Source organism: Thalassophryne amazonica, chromosome 10, assembly GCF_902500255.1.
Source record: "Thalassophryne amazonica chromosome 10, fThaAma1.1, whole genome shotgun sequence".
In the NCBI taxonomy this organism is placed as follows: Eukaryota; Metazoa; Chordata; class Actinopteri; order Batrachoidiformes; family Batrachoididae; genus Thalassophryne; species Thalassophryne amazonica.
In genome coordinates, this window is record NC_047112.1 from 41,605,852 (window position 1) to 41,630,649 (window position 24,798).

Here is a 24,798-nt window from a genome sequence, read left to right on the forward strand (position 1 = left end):
GAGGTAACGTGTTCCACAGTCTGGGTTCAGCTACTGCAAAAGCACAACCACCCCAGAGTGTGGCTTTTGATCTCAGAACATCTAAGTAAAGTTGTCCAAACGCCCGTAATGTCCACACAGTAAATTCACCAGTGTTAGTTTTATACTGGTGATTTTACTGTGCACCTGTAAGTGCGGAGAGTTAAAATTTCAGACAAGTAGGAAGGTACAAGGCCATTAATAGCTTTAAAAACAAACATTTAAAATCTTAAAATCAATTCTAAAACGAACTGGAAGCCAGTGGAGTGAGTAAAGTACAGGCATAATATACTCATATCTAGAAGTGTTTGTTCAAAGAGGAGCAGCAGCATTTTGCACAACTTGGAGGCGTGCAAGAGACTGGTTAACATCAGTATAAAGTGCATTACAGTAATCAAGTGTGGAGCTGATGAAAGCACGAGTTTCCATCTGAAGATCACATCTACTGAGAAAGGGCTTACTTTAGCCAGAAGACATAGTTGGTAGTTGGAAAAAACTTGCTTTGACAACAGAGTTTATCTGTTGATCTAACCTCAAAGAGTTATCAAATATTACTCCCAAATTCTTGACAGCTGGTTTTAAATAATTAGCCAGAATACCAAAGTTTGATGGTACAACATTCAGCATGCCAGAATGTCCAAACACAATGGCCTGGGTTGCTGTTTCCAACCCTCATGACTATAGGTGAGAGTAGGGACGAAGACTGACCAGTAGATCGAGAGCTTCACCTTTTGGCTCATCATTCAGGTAAAGGAAGTTTTGGGACAGCCACTGCTTTACATCATGAATAAATATGTTATATGTAAATAATGACGACAAAGCATCACTTCCATTAGTCCTCACAGATAGATTTGCAGATCATCTGCATAACAATGAAAGGACAGGTTGTGCTCAGCTATAATTGACCCCGTTAGCAACATGTACAATGAAAATAGAATAGGGCCAAGAATAGAACCCTGTGGCCCTCCACAACAAAGAGGAGCAAGTGATGAGAAGTCACCAATCATAATAGAAAAACTCCTCTTAGCCAAAAACAATTCAAAACCACTTAAGTGCAATACCATGAATGCCAATAAGATGTTCCAACCAGGAATTAATTGTCAAAATTCAAATAAAAAGAAATGCTTGAGATATTTTACTTTATTAGCAATCAGCCAAGGTTATAGAATCTTTTCCATTTCTGAAATGGCTGACAAAAAATTCTATTTTTTTCACAATATTGTAATATGCTAAGATACACTTGTACATCTTGTACAAGACATCCATAGAAGGTTGATGCTGATCCTTACCCATGTCCTGAAGATTGCCAGTGGAAAAACTCCCACAAAAGCAATAACAAAGTATTATCTCAAGGCCAGTTTTCACTACTGCTCTGCTGCACAGCAGCATCATGTATGACTGACAAAGAAAAAAAAATTACGAGTAATGAAATGATGTTTGAATGTATTGCTGTGTTGTGTGATGTGCATGGACAGGAACAACATAATGTAAAAAAAAAAAATGGAGGACCTCAGTGTTTCCATCAAATACTAAGACTGCATATTAATTTCGGCACACAGATAACCCAGATAAATGTTGTATTTTATATATGCATTACAGGATGTCCCCGCAAGAGATTTATTAAACTTTGTTAATGAGCTAATAACGTTTTGCACTCTGGGCTTCTTCTATGCTGCGCTTTATGGTACTATATATGTCACTGCTCCCAGTGGTGATGTGGAACTAGGAGGTGGGCAGGCATGCAACCGCTGACTTACATCGGGCAAGATGGTGTCAACATGCAGCAGTGCAGTAGAAAAAACAATGTACAGACAATGCTCCTTTACAGTAACTTACTTGGGCGTGGGGAGGGAGGACCCTTCATGTCCCTATACTGGCAGAACAGTTGGTAGTTTTAGGGCAGACAGATGTAGGATTAAGGCAAAAAGAGTACACCGGTCCTCTAAGACAAGGGATTAAATATGGCCTAACAACTTTATTTCATTAGAAAAAAAAAAAACAACATATTGCACAACACTGATGTGCTTAAACCACATCATCAACTCGATTGGCAGCAAAAAAGTGAGCTCATCACTGAGTTAGGCAGAGAAGTTGCCAAAAAATGATTGGACTGCTCCATTTTTTCATTGACCTCTTGCTTTTGTTGGCTTATTCCATTGATTAATGGTGGTGCCATTTGGTGTTTCGATTAGCCACTCATAAACCAGCACTGAGTTATCAATAAGCAGTAATGCTCACACCAGCTTAAGACTCTACATTATATCTGCATCAGCTTTAACAGGAACGACTGTAATTTGTACTTCGGGTAATGATAAATAATAATAAATTCATTTGTAAAGCTACTTTCAAGCAACAGTTACAAACAAGTGCTTTGCAACTACATAATGACACACTACATGAAACCAAAAAAAAAAATTAAAAACACCATATAAAAGGTAGATAAAGAAACCTCAAATGATGAGGATTAATTTGAATTTGTTTTCACATACAGTTCATAATTACATTGTTCAATGATGTAAAACACAAGATGGTGCATAATGCTCCACAAAACCTGAGATAAGAGGGCACACAACCATTCAATATTTTGTATGTCAGCAACAAAAACTGTGTCATGGTGTCTTGCTGCTGTATTTTAAGTTATGTGGGTCAAAATTTTAAAGTGTTTGTAGATGAGGCGAATGGAGCATATTGGTAACAAGACTGAATGCTTCATTCAAATACTAAGGAATACCTTTTTATGACTTAAATCATAAAGAATCCAAAGAGACTACAGTTTTAATGTCTGATTAAACGTACAGAATGTCAAGTTGTTATTTCTCTCATCAGGTGCCCTCGTCTTTTCCTTCATTGTCCTATTATACCTTTCCTTCAGACACTATAAACACATGATGACATGCTCCAGAGTTCACCTCAGAGTCCTTTAATGTATACCTGTATGTGTCCACAGCTCCCTACTACCCGAGGTCAAAGAGCTCTTCCTGGAAGCGGCTCAACAAAACTCAGAGACCATTGACCCAGATTTGCAGACAGGCCTCGGGGTGCTCTACAACCTCAGCAGTGAGTTTAACAAAGCCGTGGAGGCCTTCAGTACTGCGTTGTCAGTGCAGCCCGAGGTACGAACACTCAAAAGTCACACAATGGGAAACACCAAACTGTTCGTTATTTAAAATGACATGAACTGTTGATACACAAAGTCAAGGCCCTGACTTGAACACTCAAGGGCAAAGCATAAATAATGCAAAAATGAAAGTGGATCATACGAAGACAGAGGTTCACCTAAAAAGGAGACAAAGAAGACAGATTTCTATTGCCAAAACATGTATATTATGAAACTAGCATAAAGAACAACAGTTATTTCCATTAAACATCCTATTGTGAATTGTCCATGTTTAGGGACCAATACTGTATTTTCAAAATAACATAACTATCTGCCTTGACTTGACTCAACCAACACTTTGAAATCTCAAGGCCAAGGACAAGGCATCAAAGACTAAGGGCAAGAGCTGGTGAAACAGGACTGAAGGTACCTTAAGGCCAAGGCTAATTATCAAGACATGATAAGACTGTTATATATGCACAGCTGTGTCTCATTAGTTGGCCCCACCCATTTGTCCCATAGAGTGTGAATTGCTATGACCTCACAGACATGACAAAAGAAGCTTTTTGTCTCTGAAAAGGATTTGGAGTTTAAATGTCATCATTCAAAGGGAAAAAACAGATTTTCTGTGACATTCAAGGCTGTCAACAGTATTAAATCCTTTTTTGAACAATGGTACACAATAAGTACATTTTCTGCTGCATATAGAGTTTTTCTGCTGTATTGCCGGTGATCCCTGTGTTGCACTGACAGGATCGGAACTCTGAATGCAGCTTTTTAAACACATTAATAATCATATAAACTTAACCAATACCATAAGTATCGACATCATAATATCATAATAACCAAGTGGCCTCTGTGTGCGTGTGGCTTTGAACAAGCAAAAACTGGGGAGAGCTGATATTTGCCATTTGGTATGCTTATGTATTTTGGGTCAAGGAAGAATGCTGAAAAAATGGAAAGTTGATAGGACAAATATTTTTTGGAGAAATTAGCAATTTTAGCTAACCAGTAAACATGGATGTTGTGCTGAAATGCATCATGGGAGGTTTGGGATTTTGGGGGGTTTTAAATGTTATTGTGGTTCATGTTAGTGAACAGTGTTATTGTTATTGATCAATTGTGTTTTGTAGTTGAATTGGTTTAGTCAGTTAAGTCTCATGTTGCCATTATCATGAGTGAGTTAAGTTTTATGTTGACGGTACTATGAGTGAAAACTGGAGTGTGTTTGATGTCTTCCACCACCATCTCTGTTTCTGCCTGTCTAAAATCAGAAGTACCTGCTTACAGTAGAACGCAGGAAAGACAAAATGTTGTGTGTGCGTGCATGCGTGCGTGTAACTTCGGCCACAGAGAAATTGGGAAGAGCTGACATTTACCGTTTGGAATGCTTATGTATTTTGGGTCAAGGATGAACGCTGCCAAAATGGAACGTTGATAGGACTAATATTTTTGGAGAAACTGTGGATATTCGCTAACAACACTGAACAATTGATGTTGCTAACTACATTATGGACTCACGCCATTCCAGCAGGAGGTGGTAAGTCATCTTTATATTAAAAGCATGAATGCAGCGAGTGATATTATTTAGTAAGTTCAATGTAAGTATATAATTGTAAATACATTAAAAATAAATGGATGACACAAGACAGTCCATTATCGTCAATTTAAAAATCAAATGAGACAACAGAAGTAAAATAATAGTAGTAATAATAAATAATAAAATAATAATAATAGTGTGTATATGATAACAAGAACCTAAATAATTTATAAATACATTAAGACAGTAAATTAACATTTAAAAAATGACATAATAAACAGGAAATAAAAGGGTTGAGTTCTTCTAAAAACTGTTGAGGTCTAAGGTTCTAAAAACATTCTGGGCTCACACACCATTCCAACTCATTATACAAGCTTTGCTTCATTTTTTACCACCCTTGAAAAATGTCAGCTACCTATTTAGTTGCATATATATATATATATATATATATATATATATATATATATATATATATAATATATATATATATATATATATATATCACACACACACAAAAAAAATATATAACGCAACACTTTTGGTTTTGCTCCCATTTTGTATGAGATGAACTCAAAGATCTAAAACTTTTTCCATATACACAATATCACCATTTCCCCCTCAAATATTGTTCACAAACCAGTCTAAATCTGTGATAGTGAGCACTTCTCCTTTGCTGAGATAATCCATCCCACCTCACAGGTGTGCCATATCAAGATGCTGATTAGACACCATGATTATGTGCACAGGTGTGCCTTAGACTGTCCACAAGAAAAGGCCACTCTGAAAGGTACAGTTTTGTTTATTGGGGGGAATACCAGTCAGTATCTGGTGTGACCACCATTTGCCTCATGCAGTGCAACACATCTCCTTCGCATAGAGTTGATCAGGTTGTCAACTGTGGCCTGTGGAATGATGGTCCACTCCTCTTCAATGGCTGTGCAAAGTTGCTGGATATTGGCAGGAACTGGTACACGCTGTCATATACGCCGGTCCAGAGCATCCCAAACATGCTCAATGGGTGACATGTCCGGTGAGTATGCCGGCCATGCATGAACTGGGACATTTTCAGCTTCCAAGAATTGTGTACAGATCCTTACAACATGGGGCCGTGCATTATCCTGCTGCAACATGAGGTGATGTTCTTGGATGTATGGCACAACAATGGGCCTCAGGATCTCGTCACGGTATCTCTGTGCATTCAAAATGCCACCAATAAAATGCACCTGTGTTCTTCGTCCATAACAGACGCATGCCCATACCATAACCCCACCTCCACCATGGGCCACTCGATCCACAACATTGACATCAGAAAACCACTCACCCACATGACGCCACACACGCTGTCTGCCATCTGCCCTGAACAGTGTGAACCGGGATTAATCCGTGAAGAGAACACCTCTCCAACGTGCCAAACGCCAGCGAATGTGAGCATTTGCCCACTCAAGTCGGTTACGACGACGAACTGGAATCAGGTCGAGGCCCCGATGAGGACGACAAGCATGCAGATGAGCTTCCCTGAGACGGTTTCTGACAGTTTGTGCAGAAATTCTTTGGTTATGCAAACCGATTGTTTCAGCAGCTGTCCGAGTGGCTGGTCTCAGACGATCTTGGAGGTGAACATGCTGGATGTGGAGGTCCTGGGCTGGTGTGGTTACACGTGGTCTGCGGTTGTGAGGCTGGTTGGATGTAGTGCCAAATTCTCTGAAACGCCTTTGGAGACGGCTTATGGTAGAGAAATGAACATTCAATACACAAGCAACAGCTCTGGTTGACATTCCTGCTGTCAGCATGCCAACTGCCCGCTCCCTCAAATCTTGCGACATCTGTGGCATTGTGCTGTGTGATAAAACTGCCCCTTTCAGAGGGCCTTTTATTGTGGGCAGTCTAAGGCACACCTGTGCATAATCATGGTGTCTAATCAGCATCTTGATAGTGCACACCTGTGAGGTGGATGGATTATCTCAGCAAAGGAGAAGTGGCTCACTATCACAGATTTAGACTGGTTGGAACTATATTTGAGGGAAATGGTGATATGTGTATGTGGAAAAAGTTTTAGATCTTTGAGTTCATCTCATACGAAATGGGAGCAAAACAAAAGTGTTGAGTGTATATATGAATAAAACTGAAAAACAGATAAATGTACTTTTTTCAGTCAGCTCTTTACTGAAAGAAAATCGTGTTTAAAAAAATGCAAAGCATTAAAAATGGGAGTTTTCTCAAGGAATATATTTCTGTACTAATTTGAGAGAGTGAATAATGTATGGCATTCATAAATCAACAGATTGTTTTATCAAATTAATTACATATTTTATCTATTTGTTTTCTGGTCACATTTGAGAATGTTCAGAATAAGTCTTCACCTCAGATCTGTTAAATCCTGAGGAACAGTGAATGAGCTGAACACATGTGTATTTGCAGGAGCAACATGTTTGGTTTGCAGCTGATTGACTCCAGCTGGCATCGCATTATGTCAATGATATAAAACTCTGCGCTTTCACTGAAACTCTGTTCATTACTGATCAGAGCCTCATTCAGATGTTCACAGTTAATCTATGTAACAAAATCACTGTGATTCATTTTAGCCATGGAGGAAATCAATGGTTCATATTCATTAACAAAGCCTCGCTGGTGTCTCCTGATAAGCCATTTGTTACACAGATCGAATTGCACCAGCATTAAAATTTGTTATGCTGATGCAATTTGTCTGTTTAATTCATGAGCCCTGCGACATAAACAACATTTTGATCATTATTTGAATCGTTTCATCATCATCACCATCTTGAACCGCTTATCCGGGATCGGGCACGGGCAACAGCTCCAGCACGGGACCCAAACTTCCCTTTCCCAGGCCACATTGACCACCTCTGACGGGGGATCCCAAGGCATTCCCAGGCCAGTGTGGCGATATAATCTCTCCACCTAGTCCTGGGTCTTCTCCCCGGGGTCTCCTCCCAGATGGATATGCCTGGAACAACTCCCTAGGGGAGGTGCCCAGGGGGCATCCTTACCAGATGCCCAAACCACCTCAGCTGCCTCCTTCAACGCAAAGGAGCAGCGACTCTACTCTGAGCTCCCCATGAATGACCGAGCTTCTCACCCTATCGCTAAGGGAGACATCAGCCACCCCTTCCTAAGGAAGCTCATTTCGGCTGTTTGTACCCGCAGATCTCGTTCTTTCGGTCATTACCCAACTCTCATGACCATAGGTGAGAGTAGGAACAAAGACTGAGTCTTCATCTTTTGGCTCAGCTCCATTTTCGTGACAGTATAGTAGAGTGAATGTAATACTGCCCCTGCTGTGCAGATTCCCCGGGCAATCTCACACTCCTTGTCCCCTCACTCATGAGCAAGATCCTGAAGTACTTGAACTCCTTCACTTGGGGCAAGACCTCATTCCCTACCCAGAGTAGGCAATCCATCGGTTTCCTGCTGAAAACCATGGCCTCAGATTTAGAGGTGCTAATCCTCATAACAGCTGCTCCACACTTTGCTATGAACCAATCCAGTGAGTGTTTGAGGTCACAGGCTGATGAAGCCAACAGGGACCACATCATCTGCAAAAAGCAGTGATGAAACCCTGAGCCCACCAACTGGAACCCTCCTCCCCCCGGCTACGCTTCGATATCCTGTCCGTGAATATTACAAACAGGATTGGTGACAAGGCGCAGCCCTGGTGGAGGCCAACCCCCACCGGAAACAAGTCCGATTTACTGCAGAGCACCCGAACACAGCTCTCGCTTTATGAGTACAGAGATTGGATGGCCCTGAGAAGGGCACCCCCTCACTCCATACTCCCACAGCACTTCCCACAGCATCTCCCGGGGTACCCGATCATACCACCTTCTACAAGTCCACAAAGCACATGTAGACTGGATGGGCATACTCCCAAACACCATCCAGGATCCTTGTGAGCGTGAAGAGCTGGTCGGTTGATCCACAACCAGCACGGAACGTGTATTGTTCCTCTTCAATCTGAGGTTCGACTATCGGCCAAACCCATCCTTTCCAGCACCCTGGAGTAGACTTTACCAGGGAGGCTTAGCAGTGTGATGCCCCTATAATGGCACACACTCTCTGGTCCCCATTTTTAAATACAGAGACCACACACCCCGGTTTGCCACTCCTTAAACACTGTCCCAGACCTCAACGCAATGTTGAAGAACATGTCATCCAAGACAGTCCCTTCACACCCAGAGCCTTCAGCATTTCTGGACGGATCTCATCAACCCCGGGGCCTGCCACTGCAGTGTGTTTGACTACCTCTCAGTGACTTCCACCCAGGGAAATTGATGAAATCCTCCATCAGGTTCCAGCTCTGCCTTTAATATAGAGGGCGATCCGGTCTGATGCAGAAGTTCCTCAAAGTGTCCCTTCCAGCGGCGGATTACATCCTCAGTTGAAGTCAACACAGCCCCATCCTTACTGTAGACAGCTTGGATGGTTCCCCGTTTTTCCCCTCCTGAGTGCCTCACAGTTCACCAGAAGCACCTTGGTGCCAACTGAAATTCCTTCTAAGTCCTCCCACACCCACTGTTTTGCCTCCCCTACAGCAGAGGCAGCCGCCCTTTGGGCCTGTCAGTACCTTTCATCTGCCTCCGGAGTCTTCCAAGATAACATATCCCGGAAGGACTCCTTCAGTCAGACGGCTTCCTTGACCACCGGTGTCCACCACTGGTGTTTGAGGGTTGCCACCCCTTGAGGCACCTAAGACCTTCAGGCCACAGCTCTCCACTGCAGCTTCAGCAGAGGAAGCTTTGAACATTGCCCATTCTGGTTCAATGCCCCAACCTCCACGGGGATGCTAGTAAAGCTCCACCAGAGGTGTGAGTGGAAGATCTGTCAGACAGTGGGCTCCTGCAGATGTTCCCAGTTCACCCACACTATCCATTTGGGCTTACCAGGTCTGTCCAAAATCCTCCCCCACCCTCTGATCCAACTCACCACCAGATCAGCTGACAGCTCTGCCCCTCTCTTCACCCGAGTGTCCAAAGCAGATCAGATGATACGATCATAAAATCAGTCATCAATCTTCGGCCTAGGGTACTCTGGTACCATGTACACTTATGAGCATCCTTATGTTCAAACAAGGTGTTCGTTATGGACAGTCCGTGACTAGCACAGAAGTCCAATAACAAATTATCATTTAGGTTTAGGGAAGGCCGTTCCTCCCAATCACGGCTCTCCAGGTGTCCCCGTCATTGCCCATGTGTGCGTTGAAGTCCCCAGCAGAACAATGAAGTACCCCACTGAAGCCCAATGCAGGACTCCATTCAGGGACTCCAAGAAGGCCGAATACGCCAAACTGCTGTTTGGTGCATACGCACAAACAGTCAGAGTCCCCCCCTCTCGTCTACCAGGGTAAACTCCAACGTAGCTGCATTCAGCCGGGGACTCGTGAGTATACCCACACCCGCCCAGCGCCTCACACCCTGTGCAACTCCAGAGAAGAATAAGGTCCAACCCTTAACAAGGAGAGTGGTTCCAGAGCCGAGGCTGTGCGTGGAGGTGAGGCCCACCAGATCTAACTGGAATCACTCCACCTCCCACACAAGCTCCAGCTCCTTCCCCCACAGCAAGGTGACGTTCCGCACCCCCAGAGCTAGCCCCTGCCGCCCAGGTCTGGTCCGCTGAGGCCTTTGACTTTCACAGCGCACCTGACACCAGCGGTTCCCCCTGTGGGTGGTGAGCCCACAGGGTGGACATGGAAGGTCCATGATGCCATTTCGGGCTGTGCCTGACTGGGCTCTGTGGCAAGCCATCAGCAGTGGAGAGCATAAATGACTACAGGACTGTTGCACTTAAGCCTTGGTAATGAAGTGTTTTGAAAGACTGGTCTCTCAGCACATCAGGGCCTGTCTGCCTCCCACTCTGGACCCCCACCAGTTTGCCTACAGGGCAAACCGCTCCACAGAGGATGCTATCACCACAATGCTCCACACTGCGCTGAGCCACCTGGAGCACCAGGGGAGCTATGTGAGGATGCTCTTCCTGGACTTCAGCTCAGCCTTCAACCACATCATCCCGAAGATCCTGGTCCAGAAACTGACACATCTGGGCATCTCCACCCCCATCTGCCAGTGGATCAAGGACTTCGTCACAAAACCGCCCACAGTCCAGGAAACTTGGCTCCCACCTTTCCTCCACCATCACACTCAGCACCGGTTCCCCTCAAGGCTGTGTACTAAGCCCCCTCCCGTTCACCCTTTATACACACTAATGCTCTCTGACCCATCCCACAAACACCATCATAAAGTTTGCGGATAATACCACCGTGATTGGGCTCATCTCAGAAGGGGATGAGACTGACTACAGAGACAAGGTCAATCGACTGACAGCGTGGTGTTTAGCTAACAACCTGCCACCACACCACAAAACAAAAGAAATAATCCTGGACTTCAGGAAGGGCAGGGCTGACCCAGCTCCGCTCTACATCCAAGGGGACTGTGTGGAAAGGGTCAGCTCCATCAGGTTCCTGGGAGTGCAGCTCCCTGACATGCCTCTCCTGGACTGCCAACACTACAGTGGTGGTGAAGAAAGCCCAGCAGTGACTCCACTTCCTGAGGGTGCTCAGGAGAAACAATCTGGTGTTGTTCTACAGAGCCACCATCAAGAGCATCCTGACGTACTGCATTACAGCGTGGTACGGGGGGTGCTCATCAGCAGACAGGAGAGCGCTGCAGAGGGTGATCAAAACGGCCCAGGGGATCACTGGTTGCTCTCTGCCCAGCCTGGAGGACATTGCCAGCTCTCGCTACCTCAGCAGAGCTGTCAGCATCAGCAAAGACACATCCCACCCCAGCAACCACCTGTTTGACCTACTACCATCTGGCTGACGGTATAGGTCAATCAAAACTAGGACAAACAGACTCAGGGACAGCTTTCTCCCCAGAGCAATCACTGCACTGAACAATAACAAAGCACTTTAATCTGCACTTTTCAAGTTTCTGTGCAATATCTGTAAACCATGTGCAATATTTCCCGTGCAATATGATTCCACAGTCGTATATAATTCTCATTTTACATTTTACTTGGTCCACATTTTATTTTATTTAGTTGTACATATACTTTGAATAATTTATTGTTAAATTTTATTATCTTTTACTTGGCTAACAATTACTCGCACCTCGGAAAAGCACCTTTTGGAGTTGCACTCAAATCTTGTTGCAATGCAAATTACAATGACAATAAAGACGATTCTGATTCTGATGCCCAGCCACCAGATGCTCGCTGACATCCAGGCTTGACTCCAGACAGGAGCTCCGGGCTTCCTCCGGGCCAGGTCAATTTCCTGTGCCTCATTCTGTCATGGTGTCTTGTGAACCATTTTTAGTCTGGCCCCTCACCTGAGATCAATTTGCCATGGGAGACCCTACCAGGAGCAGAAAGGCTCCAGACAACACAGCTATCAGGTTCATAGCAGCACACAAACCTCTCCACCTTGATAAGGTGATGGCTCCTGTTGAATCTTTTATTAAAGTAAAATCACAAACTACCAGATTTGAGGATTCAACACTTCTGTTTGATGTATCACACTGTTAACTGAATGTTTAGGTCTTAGACTCTCAGCTTTGAGCCAATATTGTAATAGACCATTTACCTTTCTGACATGTAACAGAATAAATGATTGAATTATCACTAATAACAATAATCAGCACATGAGTGAATTAGTTGCATGTCCACAAAACTGCAGTTTCATAATCACATATGGAGTTGCATCAGGAAGCGCATCCGGTGTAAAACTTGTGTCAAATCAACATGCAGAACCACCTTGGATCTGCTGCAGTGACCCAGATTGAAAACAAGGGAGCAGGCAAAGGGACTTACAATGAGAATAAGTGTTTGGACATTACTGTAACAGCATATGATTTTTAGTATGTTATGTTGAAACATTTATTAAAATAAATTTGGCCTGAGACTTGGCTAACACCAGTTCCATTCATGTTGCTCAACCTGTATTCCCTACAAAAAAGTAATGTAATAATGCAATACTGTATGACACACATGGTGAGGTGGCATCCAAACAAGCACATAGGCATGAAACCAATCAGACAGAAAGAGTTTTGGAAAAGTATATGTCCATACACTCTGTCAGGAATCACAAAAACATATCTAGTGCGAATCCATTAGATTAGCTGGTATCATAACAAAGTAGACCAGTACATACAACACTGCAACGCATGCATACACAACAAAATAAAACTCAGTAATGCTGTCCTATACTTTTCGGCAATCTCTGCAACTTGCTCATGTAAATCAGTCTCCGTCCTCCCAGCACGGTCCAAATTCAGTACGAATATTTCTCACCGGTAAATCCAACATCCTGCATTTGACTTGGAAATATCTGCTCCCCTGCTGCAACAACAGCTCAGAATACAAAGTCACATAATACCCCGCTGCTGGGCTTAAAGATGACAGGCCTATACACACCAGCAAATCATGACCTCTGCATATGACCACGTACCTGCAGGTGGAAACGTGGAAAGGACGCACTGTGATGTAACTCAGCTCTCCTTGAAGTCCCCATGTTCTGCTGTTTTATAGCAGGGAGCTGAGTAACAATCATGTCTCTGCATGAATAGAGAGCATCATACCTTACACTGTAAACGCTGCTTTATCATGCTGTCATCACTGATACAAGTGCTGAGTGACTGCAAACATTATTCTGCTCTATTTCACTCACACTGTTAAAGACACTGTGAGCTACTTGCACTGGTCTTTCCAAAGTTGCATATACGTAAGGGTAGTATCTCAATGACGACTGGTGGAGAAGATTCAGAGATGCAAAATCACACGAAAACAGGAGAGAAAGGCAATAACATGTGGAATCACAGTGAATTGGTCCTCCCGACACGTGCGTGCATGACAGCCGACTGTCCGTTGAATCCCGTCCAGAGTGGCGGCGAAAATTACAGCCACAAATCTTGAGCAGTCCACACATTCGGCCTATTGAGGCTTCAAATCATGCAAAATCTTGCAAACTTTCAGAGAGTTCGCCACTCTGCGAGATGTCATTAACATTGAGGAATGCATTGAGTCAGTCTGATACAACCCCTGGCAAAAATTATGGAATCACCGGTCTCAGAGGATGTTCATTCAGTTGTTTAATTTTGTAGAAAAAAGCAGATCACAGACATGACACAAAACTAAAGTCATTTCAAATGGCAACTTTTCTGGCTTTAAGAAACACTATAAGAAATCAAGAAAAAAAGATTGTGGTAGTCAGTAACTGTTACTTTTTTTAGACCAAGCAGAGGAAAAAAATATGGAATCACTCAATTCTGAGGAAAAAATTATGGAATCACCCTGTAAATTTTCATCCCCCAAATTAACACCTGCATCAAATCAGATCTGCTCATTGACATTGACCCTATGCCATGACATTGACCCTATGTGTCTTTTTACAAGGAATGTTTTTGCAGTTTTTGCTCTATGGCAAGATGCATTATCATCTTGAAAAATGATATCATCCCCAAACATCCTTTCAATTGTCCAAAATATCAACATAAACTTGTGCATTTATTGATGATGTAATGACAGCCATCTCCCCAGTGCCTTTACCTGACATGCAGCCCCATATCATCAATGACTGTGGAAATTTACATGTTCTCTTCAGGCAGTCATCTTTATAAATCTCATTGGAAAGGCACCAAACAAAAGTTCCAGCATCATCACCTTGCCCAATGCAGATTCGAGATTCATCACTGAATATGACTTTCATCCAGTCATCCACAGTCCACAATTGCTTTTCCTTAGCCCATTGTAACCTTGTTTTTTTTCTGTTTAGGTGTTAATGATGCCTTTCGTTTAGCTTTTCTGTATGTAAATCCCATTTCCTTTAGGCAGTTTCTTACAGTTCGGTCACAGACGTTGACTCCAGTTTCCTCCCATTCGTTCCTCATTTGTTTTGTTGTACATTTTTCAATTTTTGAGACATATTGCTTTAAGTTTTCTGTCTTGACGCTTTGATGTCTTCCTTGGTCTACCAGTATGTTTGCCTTTAACAACCTTCCCATGTTGTTTGTATTTGGTCCAGAGTTTAGACACAGCTGACTGTGAACAACCAACATCTTTTGCAACATTGCGTGATGATTTACTCTCTTTTAAGAGTTTGATAATCCTCTCCTTTGTTTCAATTGACATCTCTCGTGTTGGAGCCATGATTCATGTCAGTCCACTTGGTGCAACAGCTCTCCAAGCTGTGTTCACTCCTTTTTAGATGCAGACTAACGAGCAGATCTGATATGATGCAGGTGTTAGTTTTTGGGGATGAAAATTTACACGGTGATTCCATAATTTTTTCCTCAGAATTGAGTGATTCCATATTTTTTTCCTCTGCTTGATCTAAAAAAGTAACCGTTACTGACTGCCACAATCTTTTTTCTTGATTTCTTATAGTGTTTCTTAAAGCCAGAAAGTTGCCATTTGAAATGACTTTAGTTTTGTGTCATGTCTGTGATTTGCTTTTTTTTCTACAAAATTAAAAAACTGAATGAACATCCTCCGAGGCCGGTGATTCCATAATTTTTGCCAGGGGTTGTAATGCTGCACTTTAACCGTTGCACACGGACAACAGCATTAACATCGCAACATAAAACTCTTGGTATATTGTGCCTAAAACTCTCATAAATGTATTATCTTGGTTTTTAGACATTGTTATTGTATTTGTTTTAGGTAAACATAAGAGAAGCTCAGGTTGTTTCTCCATTATTTACAATGGAAATTGCTGTGAGCCGCGATCGCTTCCTGTTCATGCCATTCTGGGGTAAAGTGAAGTTCGCTCTTTAACTCGCTGCTTATTGTCCTTGACAACACTGTTTGTCTAGAGTAATATATGTCTAAAATTCGGTTTGTGTTTATGAAGTTGCACACAGGTTCAACGTAGCAGACACGATTTTTTGGAATAATTGTTTTAGCAGGTTTTCAGGGTCTCATGCATGCAGTCTCTTATTAACGTGATGAAAAGCATAACAATTTACTTTTTGGTCATATAATGTTCATTTGCAATTGTTGTCACGTGGTTTCTCTATGTTGTTTAGACTGCAGCTTGTCAGGGCTGGGTGTGGCATGATGCAGGTCATAGTAGGACACACTATGCAGACTCGCAGGCAGAAGCAAGGAGGTAAAAAAAGGCTTTATCGAAAATCACAAGCAATGGTACAGTACAGAGAGCAGTCAGCGGGGCAGCGGTACAGATAGTCGAGAGGCAGGCTCGTAGTTGAACAAACAAGCATGGGTCAGGTACACGGCGTGGTGGAGATCGAGAAAATAGGTAAGGTCAAAAAACATGAGGTAAACTGGACAGAAAACAAGGGTGCGAGGATGTGAAATAAGTTCGACATACTGGTAGGGAAGTGAGGGCTCAAATGCTGGCAGGCTAATTAGAGGAACAAAGTGCACGTGTGAAAGAATGTTCAAGAAGAGGGCGTGGTCAGTGAACAAAGATTATGCATGGTGCAAGATAGTGAGGGAGGACAACACAAGGTGGAGTGATGAAAAGACAAAGACACGTGAACAGGTGCCAAGAGTGTGAGTGATTGAAAATACTAAGCAGACAGAATCAAAGTGAGAGACAAAGAAACAATGGCAGGTGCAAGGGCATGGAGTGAACACAACCAAATAGGATGAAGGAAAAACTGTGAACAGAATATTATACAACTATGAACAGGGCATGCATATGAGAACCAAGAGATAATAAGCACAAAAGAACTGCATACAGTTGTGCTAAAAGTTTACATACCCTGGCAGAATTGTTGCTTTTTTGGCCATTTTTAGGAGAATACGAGGTCTGTCAATAAAGTATAGGTCCTTTATATTTTTTTCAAACTCTATATGGATTTCATTCATATGTTTTTACGTCAGACATGCTTGAACCCTCGTGCGCATACGTGAGTTTTTCCACGCCTGTCGGTGACGTCATTCGCCTGTGAGCACTCCTTGTGGGAGGAGTCGTCCAGCCCCTCGTCGGAATTCCTTTGTCTGAGAAGTTGCTGAGAGACTGGCGCTTTGTTTGATCATTATGTTTTCTAAACCTGTGAGACACATCGAAGTGGACACGGTTCGAAAAATTAAGCTGGTTTTCGGTGAAAATTTTAACGGCTGATTAGAGATTTTGAGGTGATACTGTCACTTTAAGGACTTCCCACGGAGCGGGACGTCATGCAGCGCTCCCAGGCGCCGTCATCAGCCTGTTTCAAGCTGAAAACCTCCACATTTCAGGCTCTATTGATCCAGGACGTCGCGAGAGAACAGAGAAGTTTCAGAAGAAGTCGGTTTCAGTATTTTATCCGGATATTCCACTGTTAAAGGAGATTTTTTTTAATGAAAGACGTGCGGACGGATTGCAGCGTCGGCTCGCAGCCGCCGCGACGCTCCGCCACAGGAAAAACACCTCTGTTGGAAGCCTTAAGGACAAGCTGGAACATGTCCAGCTGTTAAACAATTTCTCATATACTCACTCCACTGAAAGCCATCAAAAGCCGCCTGGATTTTACAAATGGTTATCAACACGGAGGTGTTTTTCCAATGCCGCCGCACTGCGCCGGCTGCGTCCCGACGCGCGGACCCGTCCGCACGTCTTTCATTAAAAAAAATCTCCTTTAACAGTGGAATATCCGGATAAAATGCTGAAACCGACTTCTTCTGAAACTTCTCTGTTCTCTCACGACGTCCTGGATCAATAGAGCCTGAAATGTGGAGGTTTTCAGCTTGAAACAGGCTGACGACGGCGCCTGGGAGCGCTGCATGACGTCCCGCTCCGTGGGAAGTCCTTAAAGTGACAGTATCACCTCAAAATCTCTCATCAGCCGTTAAAATTTTCACCGAAAACCAGCTTAATTTTTCTAACCGTGTCCACTTCAATGTGCCTCACAGGTTTAGAAAAAATTTTGATCAAACAAAGCGCCAGTCTCTCAGCAACTTCTCAGACAAAGGAATTCCGACGAGGGGCTGGACGACTCCTCCCACAAGAAGTGCTCACAGGCGAATGACGTCACCAACAGGCATGGAAAAACTCACGCATGCGCACGAGGGTTCAAGCATGTCTGACGTAAAAACATATGAATGAAATCCATATAGTTTTTGAAAAAAATAAAAAGGACCTATACTTTGACAGTCCTCGTATGAATGATAACACAAACTTTTTTCACTCATGGTTAGTGGTTGGGTGAAGCCATTTATTGTCAAACAACTGTTTCCTCTTTTTAAATCATAATGACAAGAGAACAACCCAAATGACCCTGATCCAAAGTTTACATACCCCTGTTCTTAATACTGTGTATTGCCCCTTTAACATCAATAACAGCTTGGAGTCTTTTGTGGTAGTTGTGGACGAGGCTCTCTGATGGTAAAGCTGCCACTGAATGTGTCTTGGACTTTGTTTACATTAAATACAAATAAAAACAGCATGGCACTGTATGGTAAATCTGCATGGAGTAGACAGTTCTCAAAAACTGAATGACTGTGCAAGAAGGAGAAGAGTGAGGAAAGCCACCAAGACACCAAGACAACCCAGGAGAAGTTATGGGCTTATGTGGCTGTGATTGGAGAAATTGTACACAGTGCAAGCTTTGCATTTTGTATCACTTACTCTTAGCTTCATAGTGAAGTAGAGCAGAGCAGGATTTTCTTTCACCAAAACAGATCAAATCCAGGCTTGCATCTCAGATGTACCTTCTGGCAATTTGTAGCTAAACTTTCAGGTGTTCTTTTAAGAAAATCCTCCTCTATCCCACTTCAACATGAAGATGGATAACTGGTGATACAGAATGGCTAAGCCAAGAATTAGAAAAAGGACTTCAGCAACTCCCCTGGATTGAGCTTGCCCATAACTGCTTGACCTTGGTGTCCACCGGGTACTCTCTTTTTCACGTAGTATTTGGTCACCAGCCTGCACTGTTCCCCTTGGTTGATCGCAACTCCCCAGTCCCATCGGCACTTAGTTTGATCCTTCGTTGCTGCAGGACCTGGGAGCGGGCACAGGCGGTTCTGCTGCATTCCATGGAGTCCTATAAGGCCTCCGCTGACCGTAAGAGGACCTCTGCCCCATCTTACATCCCGGGCCAGAAGGTATGGCTCTCGACGCGCCACCTTACACTTAGGGGTGTGCCCAAAAACTTGGCTCCTAAATTTGTCGGCCCATTTCCTGTCTCCAAGGTCGTGAATTCCATTTCCGTTCGTCTTTGTCTCCCCCGGTCCATGCGGGTCCATCCCACATTTCATGTCAGCAGTGTCAAACCTGTCCAGTCCAGTGTTTTGTGCCCTCCTGCCGTTCCCCCGCCCCCCGCCTGGTGTGTGGATGGTGGTCCGGTTTTCTCAGTGCATCGGTTCCTGGCCTCTCGGCATTGTGGGTGCAGTTTTCAGTACATGGTCGATTGGGAGGGATATGGTCCAGAGGAGTGGTCGTGGGTCCCCTCCAACTTTATTCTGGACCCCTTTCTTGTCCGTGCTTTTCATGCATCTCTCTCTCTCTCTCTCTCTCTGTACACCTGCTGCTCATTACCTGGAGATATATACATTGCTCATGTTGACCTGCTTCTTCACCAGACTGATGCGCCCTGTGCCTTCACTCTAGCTCTTGGTTCTAGTGTCCATAGTCATGTCTGCTTCAGTGTATTCTCGACCTCCAGCCTGTTTACTCCGACCTTGCTTACGCCTGATGTTTATTGTACTTTTGCTGTGTTTTTGGACTGCCTCCCTGTGTACCAACCTGTGTTTCCCACCTCACTAAAGTCTTGCTTCAACCAGAGCTGCCTATTTGAGTCTTGCATTTGTCTCCAGACAAAATCTCCTGTCAAGAACAGGGGTATGTAAACTTTTGATCAGGTTCATTTGGGTAGTTCTCTTGTCATTTTGATTTAAAAAGAGGAAACAGTAGTTTGACAATAAATGGCTTCACCCAACCAATGGCTTCACCCAACCATAACCATGAGTAAAAAAAAGTTTTGGTGTTGTCATTCATATTCTCTTAAAAATGGCCAAAAAAGCAAAAATTCTGCCAGGGTATGTAAACGTTTGAGCCCAACTGTACAAACTGATGAGAGAATAATAGAAAATCAACAATAAGAAGTGAACTGCACCTGGCTAAGAAAACACAGTGACTAAATAAAGTAAATAACTAAATAACTAACTAAATAAGTAAAACCGAGACTACATGGTAACAGAAAACAAAAACTGATTCAAAGCACAACAGATAATAACAGAAATGAGAACAGCAAAAATGAACAGATTATAATTAGTGGAGGGCGCTGTTCCGATAATCCGATAACCGATAATTATCGAAGATAATGTTTTCATTATCGGATTATCTTTTTAGATAACTTTAAAAACCATTATCAGACTAATTATCTTGCGATAAATTTTTGTCTGATAATTTTTAGACCGATAATGTGGTAAACAATGCTGAACAGCTACAAACATTTATAAAATTTTAAATCAGGTGAGTACCTACCTATTAAATGTTTCATAGCAGATGTGTAGTTCTACCCTCTGCAAACAGACGAGAGCTGCTTCTAGAAGAAACCTCTCTTTCCTCTGCAGGCATAGGAGAACTGGTCACAAAAAAAAACTCATTTCTTTTAACCCCATACTGATACGCAGGCAATATCACCCAAGTCATCCAGAGGCATAGATTTTTAACTTATAGTTCAAATTTTAACCAAACTAATTTCGGACAAGTTATTTAAATTAACGTTGAAGTTTTATAAAGTGAAAATATCAGATGTATGTTTTAGTTTTAAAGTAATGCGCTAATTTTTAAGGTTTCAGTGTGGACATGCTGTGCCCAGTGCATTATGGGTAAGATAGGGTAATCTCAGTACGTTCACGACATGAGAAATGCATTACAGACACTCTGATCAGGCTCAACAAACTCTATTGCCTAAAACTCTTGTGAATATATTCTCTGGGTTTATAGTCGCTGTTATTGTGTTTGTGTTTATTAAATTCCACGTATCTTAAATGTAGCAGACACGGATTATCTGGAATTTTGTTTTGGCAAGTTTTCAAGGCCTCTACTACCATCTACTGGCCAGTAGTGTTCATGGCAGTATTGGCCCTGAAGCTGGGCTGATATTTTTTTTTATATTTTTGAGCGCCCGATTTATGTTCTCACACACATTGTACATTCAAAAACCACACGTCGAACTCGTGTTTCCAGAAGCAAAACGTAAAAAGAAGCTTTTTTCAAATTTAATTTACATTTCTTATTTTTTACAAAAACTCTCAACGGGAGACATCAAAGTTTAAAAAAAAATACAAGACAGGTCTGCGGTGTATGCACATGCACAGTGCGAGAGGTTGGATGCTTGTAGCTCTTCAGCAGCGGGATAGCCTCACGATGGCCGGCCAGAATATCAAACAGGTTTGATTTTCATCTGACCATACGATCAGCGATCAGGAGGTGGTCATGAGATGTTAAACGCAGCTCATTACTCCATGTATACTAAACGATGCAGGACGCACGATTAACCTGAAACTCAGTGCGATCCAAAAAATTCTCGCACGAATGAAAAATCAGCTGAAAAAGGGCCAAAACTCACACAGTGTAAACCCAGCTAAAGTCCTGAACGTCTGGCACCAGTAAATCATGGCAGTGTTCTATTTATTTTTGACATCTTGGCTTTTTTTGAAAATGCCTGTTTTTACAAATAAAAAAAAATTGAATATTTTACAAAAGCACATTTATCTGTAAACACCAACACACGACACACATCACATTAACGTGTTGGTTTACATAATGAATGACTCAAGAGATCAATGTTAGCGGAGGCACATTTTACCCAGAATCCTTTACGATCTGTCTGTGTTTGTTACAAAACTTCAGAATTAGTGCATTATTCAACATTAAAAGATATGTTATATTTTAACTTTGTACAAATGACAGAATTGACATGAATGGAGTTATTCTATCAGTATTCATTTTATTTATACATCAAACCATAACTCAGCATTACTTTATTTTCCGAAGACCTCCGCCTGACGGCAGCGTTGTGATTGAGTACAGAGTTGAGCTTCGTGGCTCCTCAGCTTGCTTCTGTGCTGGAAACCATGTAGTAAACAGGAGCTTCCAGCAGGGGGCAAGATGTTCAAAGACGGAAGTGCTGACTCATTGTTTGGGTCTGTTGTCGCTTTTGATGCTACCAGAAGCGATTGTGGTGTTAAAACTCAAAATCAGCTTGTTAGTAGTTGCAAGTGTACCAGAGACATTACTGGAATTTATTGGTTATCTGTAACTTCTGATACATTTTTGGGTGGTTTATCATTTTATCTTTATCAAAGATAACTTTTCTGTTATCTGATTATCTGTTATCGAAGTTCATTTTTTGGTTATCTGTGCCCACCACTGATTATAATTAAATGATAAACAATGAAAACACAAACCGGCTGAACAAAACTAGAATGGAACTGAACAATGGCTAAGGTATGAAAAACAACAAAGAAACAAAGTGGCAAAGCTGAATAGAACAGAGAATAAACACATAATGAACAAAAAAATAAATAAATAAATCAAAGCTGGGGCCGCCTGTGAGAAAAAGACAAAGGGAACAAAGAATCAAAGCCCCGAACAGGGCCAAATCATAACACAGCAACTCTCTGGCATGCAAGTGTAACCCACTTCTGAGTATGTACACTTCGCTACCTAGGTTCAAAGGAACTAGAGTAATAGTAATAATCAGTGGACACAGGTATGTAGTTATTATGAAATGTTTAGTTTTAGAAAACAATTTAAACAGTGCACAATATAACAATAATATAATGCCTATGGGCCCAATAACTAAAAAAAAAAAATCAGATAAAATGTCCTTTTGATAATTGTTCATTGTGGATCCAATCAAGTTCAAGTCAGTAAGTCAGGGGGATAATCAAGGTCAGGGAAAGTATTCCAAGTAGGTGCTCGTTGGTGTTGGGTAGTGGGACACAATCCTACCACAGAATCCACTGAATGGCGTGGTGGAGGCTCAAAGTTTAACTGGAAGCATCAAAATTCAACTGGGAGGCTCACCATCAACTGGATCACTGGTCAGCCTTGTTGGACGCAAGGACTGGAGCCTCACTTTTTCCACGCATCGAATAAGACCTGACCTGTACTTACAAAACAGGTCTACAGTCCAAGTTCTAATGCAACATTATCTAATTAGATTGATTCAAAGTGTTGTAGAACATTAAAACTGATCTTTTCTTTTAGGAAAAGAAAATACTACAGTTAACAGGTAGATAACCACAGTTATTATATGGTATCACCGAGTTCACCGCTGGTGGAGCCGAGTACACCTCGTGTGCAGCGTAGTGCTAGCCAATCGAGCGACGCCTTCTATCGATAACGACCAATCAGATAACGCGATACAACGCCTACTTTGGCCCGCTTCGAGATGCGTCATGCGTCGTCATGTACACAATGACGCAACGCCGTGTACACAATGCAGTAAAAACTAAGGGCACAGAAAAAAAACGCTGCTGGCTGTAGCAGCTCCTCGGTCTTCTCTCATAAATGTGTTTAAATACAGTCCACAAAAGTCCTGTTCACAGACTGACTGACAGAAACAGGACATGTCCACATCATCTATCAGTTCGTTCGCGCACGTGCGCACACGCATCTCGCAGGCGCATCTCGCGGTCAAAGTAGGAAAGATAAATTATAACAGAACTCAGAGCGCAGACCTGCAGCTCAACACAAATATAAACTACAAGAGAAATCAGAGTGCACAGTCTGTCTGCAGCCAAACTGCACTCTGATTCCTCTGTGCAGAGAACCTGCAGACTGCGTTCTCAACTTCTCTCTGCCCCTTGCTGCTCGCACCTGACGCAGACATTCCTGCTTCGTCATGACACCACAGGAAGCTTGAGGCAGCCCCGGTGTGAAAGGGGCTTTAGAGATTGTGCTCATGAAGTATTTTGGACCTTTTGGTGCAGTATGACAGTAATAATAAAGAGTTGAAACTTGAGATTGATTTTTCAGTTTTAGTATGTTTGACAAACTCCAAATTTTCTTGTTTACCATATAATAAAACAGTTATAGACTTAATTTCGGTGTACCCGTGATTATCCTGACCATCCTGACCAGGTATATTATTTCACAACAAATGGTTCATGATGTCAAAATGTACAATTTTAACCAACTCTAATTACAATGAAGTGAAATTAAATGATCACATTTTACCAATGAATTCCCTTAGTTATAAGGTCATATTACCCTTTAACCCTCTGGGGTCCGGGGGCATTTTTTGGACAGTTCACTCGCCTGGCATAAATGTTTTATTATTGCTGTTAACAGCTCTCCCTGCATCCCACAATCAAGTTTTATTTCTCTTTTTTTTTTCAGGACAACCTGTGCTTTCAGAATATATATGCCATAGTAGTGTTTTATAAGTGTAATAAAGGTTTACAATCAAAAATAGGCAAGGAAAAAAAAGCGAAAAATTATTTTCCACACACATTTATTCAAAATACACAGCAAACTATAATAAACAGCTGTTTTGACACTTTATAAAGGTAATTTGACGTCTTGTGTGAAAGACTGTACAACAAAAGGTTCAAACAATAGACACAAATGCACATTTTGAACAATAGATACAAAATGGTCTACGCGTTTTATTGTCAATTGATATGGTAAACAGTGCTTTACGCGGAGAAAGCAACCGAGATATCCAGTAACATTCACATGCAAACTAGTGGAGCAATCCTGATAGTTACACACTCTTTGTTTGAGCACGTGAGATTGTCATCAGAGGCTCTCCGTCTCCTTCACTGATTGCTGTGCGGAATGGCGCAGGGCGCATAGAGACCAACAGTATATACTCATTGGAGCACCCAGGGGGCTATTCAAACAGGCCAACTAGTAACATATCACTCCTGAAAACAATCTTTGGCTTTTCACGTGAGGTAAATCTGCCCTACGATTGGATTTTGGAAAACCATTTGACGGTGAACCAATTCCGAATGGACACTCACATTGCGCACATCATCACACAGCTTCTATGAGGAGTACAAAGATGGCCGATGGCTGGTTCAAAAGTCCGTGGAGTTAACTTTTCAGCAAAAAAAAAAAAAAAAAGAGTAGTTTCTATCTCATATCATTAAAAAGTTATCATTTAGTAAAGCTTGGTCTTAGCTGCCGTATACGACAGCGGCGGCCCCAGAGGGTTAAGGT

At 42.4% G+C, this 24,798-nt stretch overlaps 1 protein-coding gene across 1 annotated transcript in view; it reads left to right on the forward strand.

Annotated features, from left to right (window-relative positions):
• Positions 1-24,798, forward strand: part of pex5la (peroxisomal biogenesis factor 5-like a) — a 393,391-nt gene that overhangs the window by 348,978 nt on the left and 19,615 nt on the right. The window contains 1 exon segment of the mRNA XM_034179894.1: positions 2,966-3,131. Within this exon segment, the coding sequence (XP_034035785.1) occupies positions 2,966-3,131 (166 nt within the window).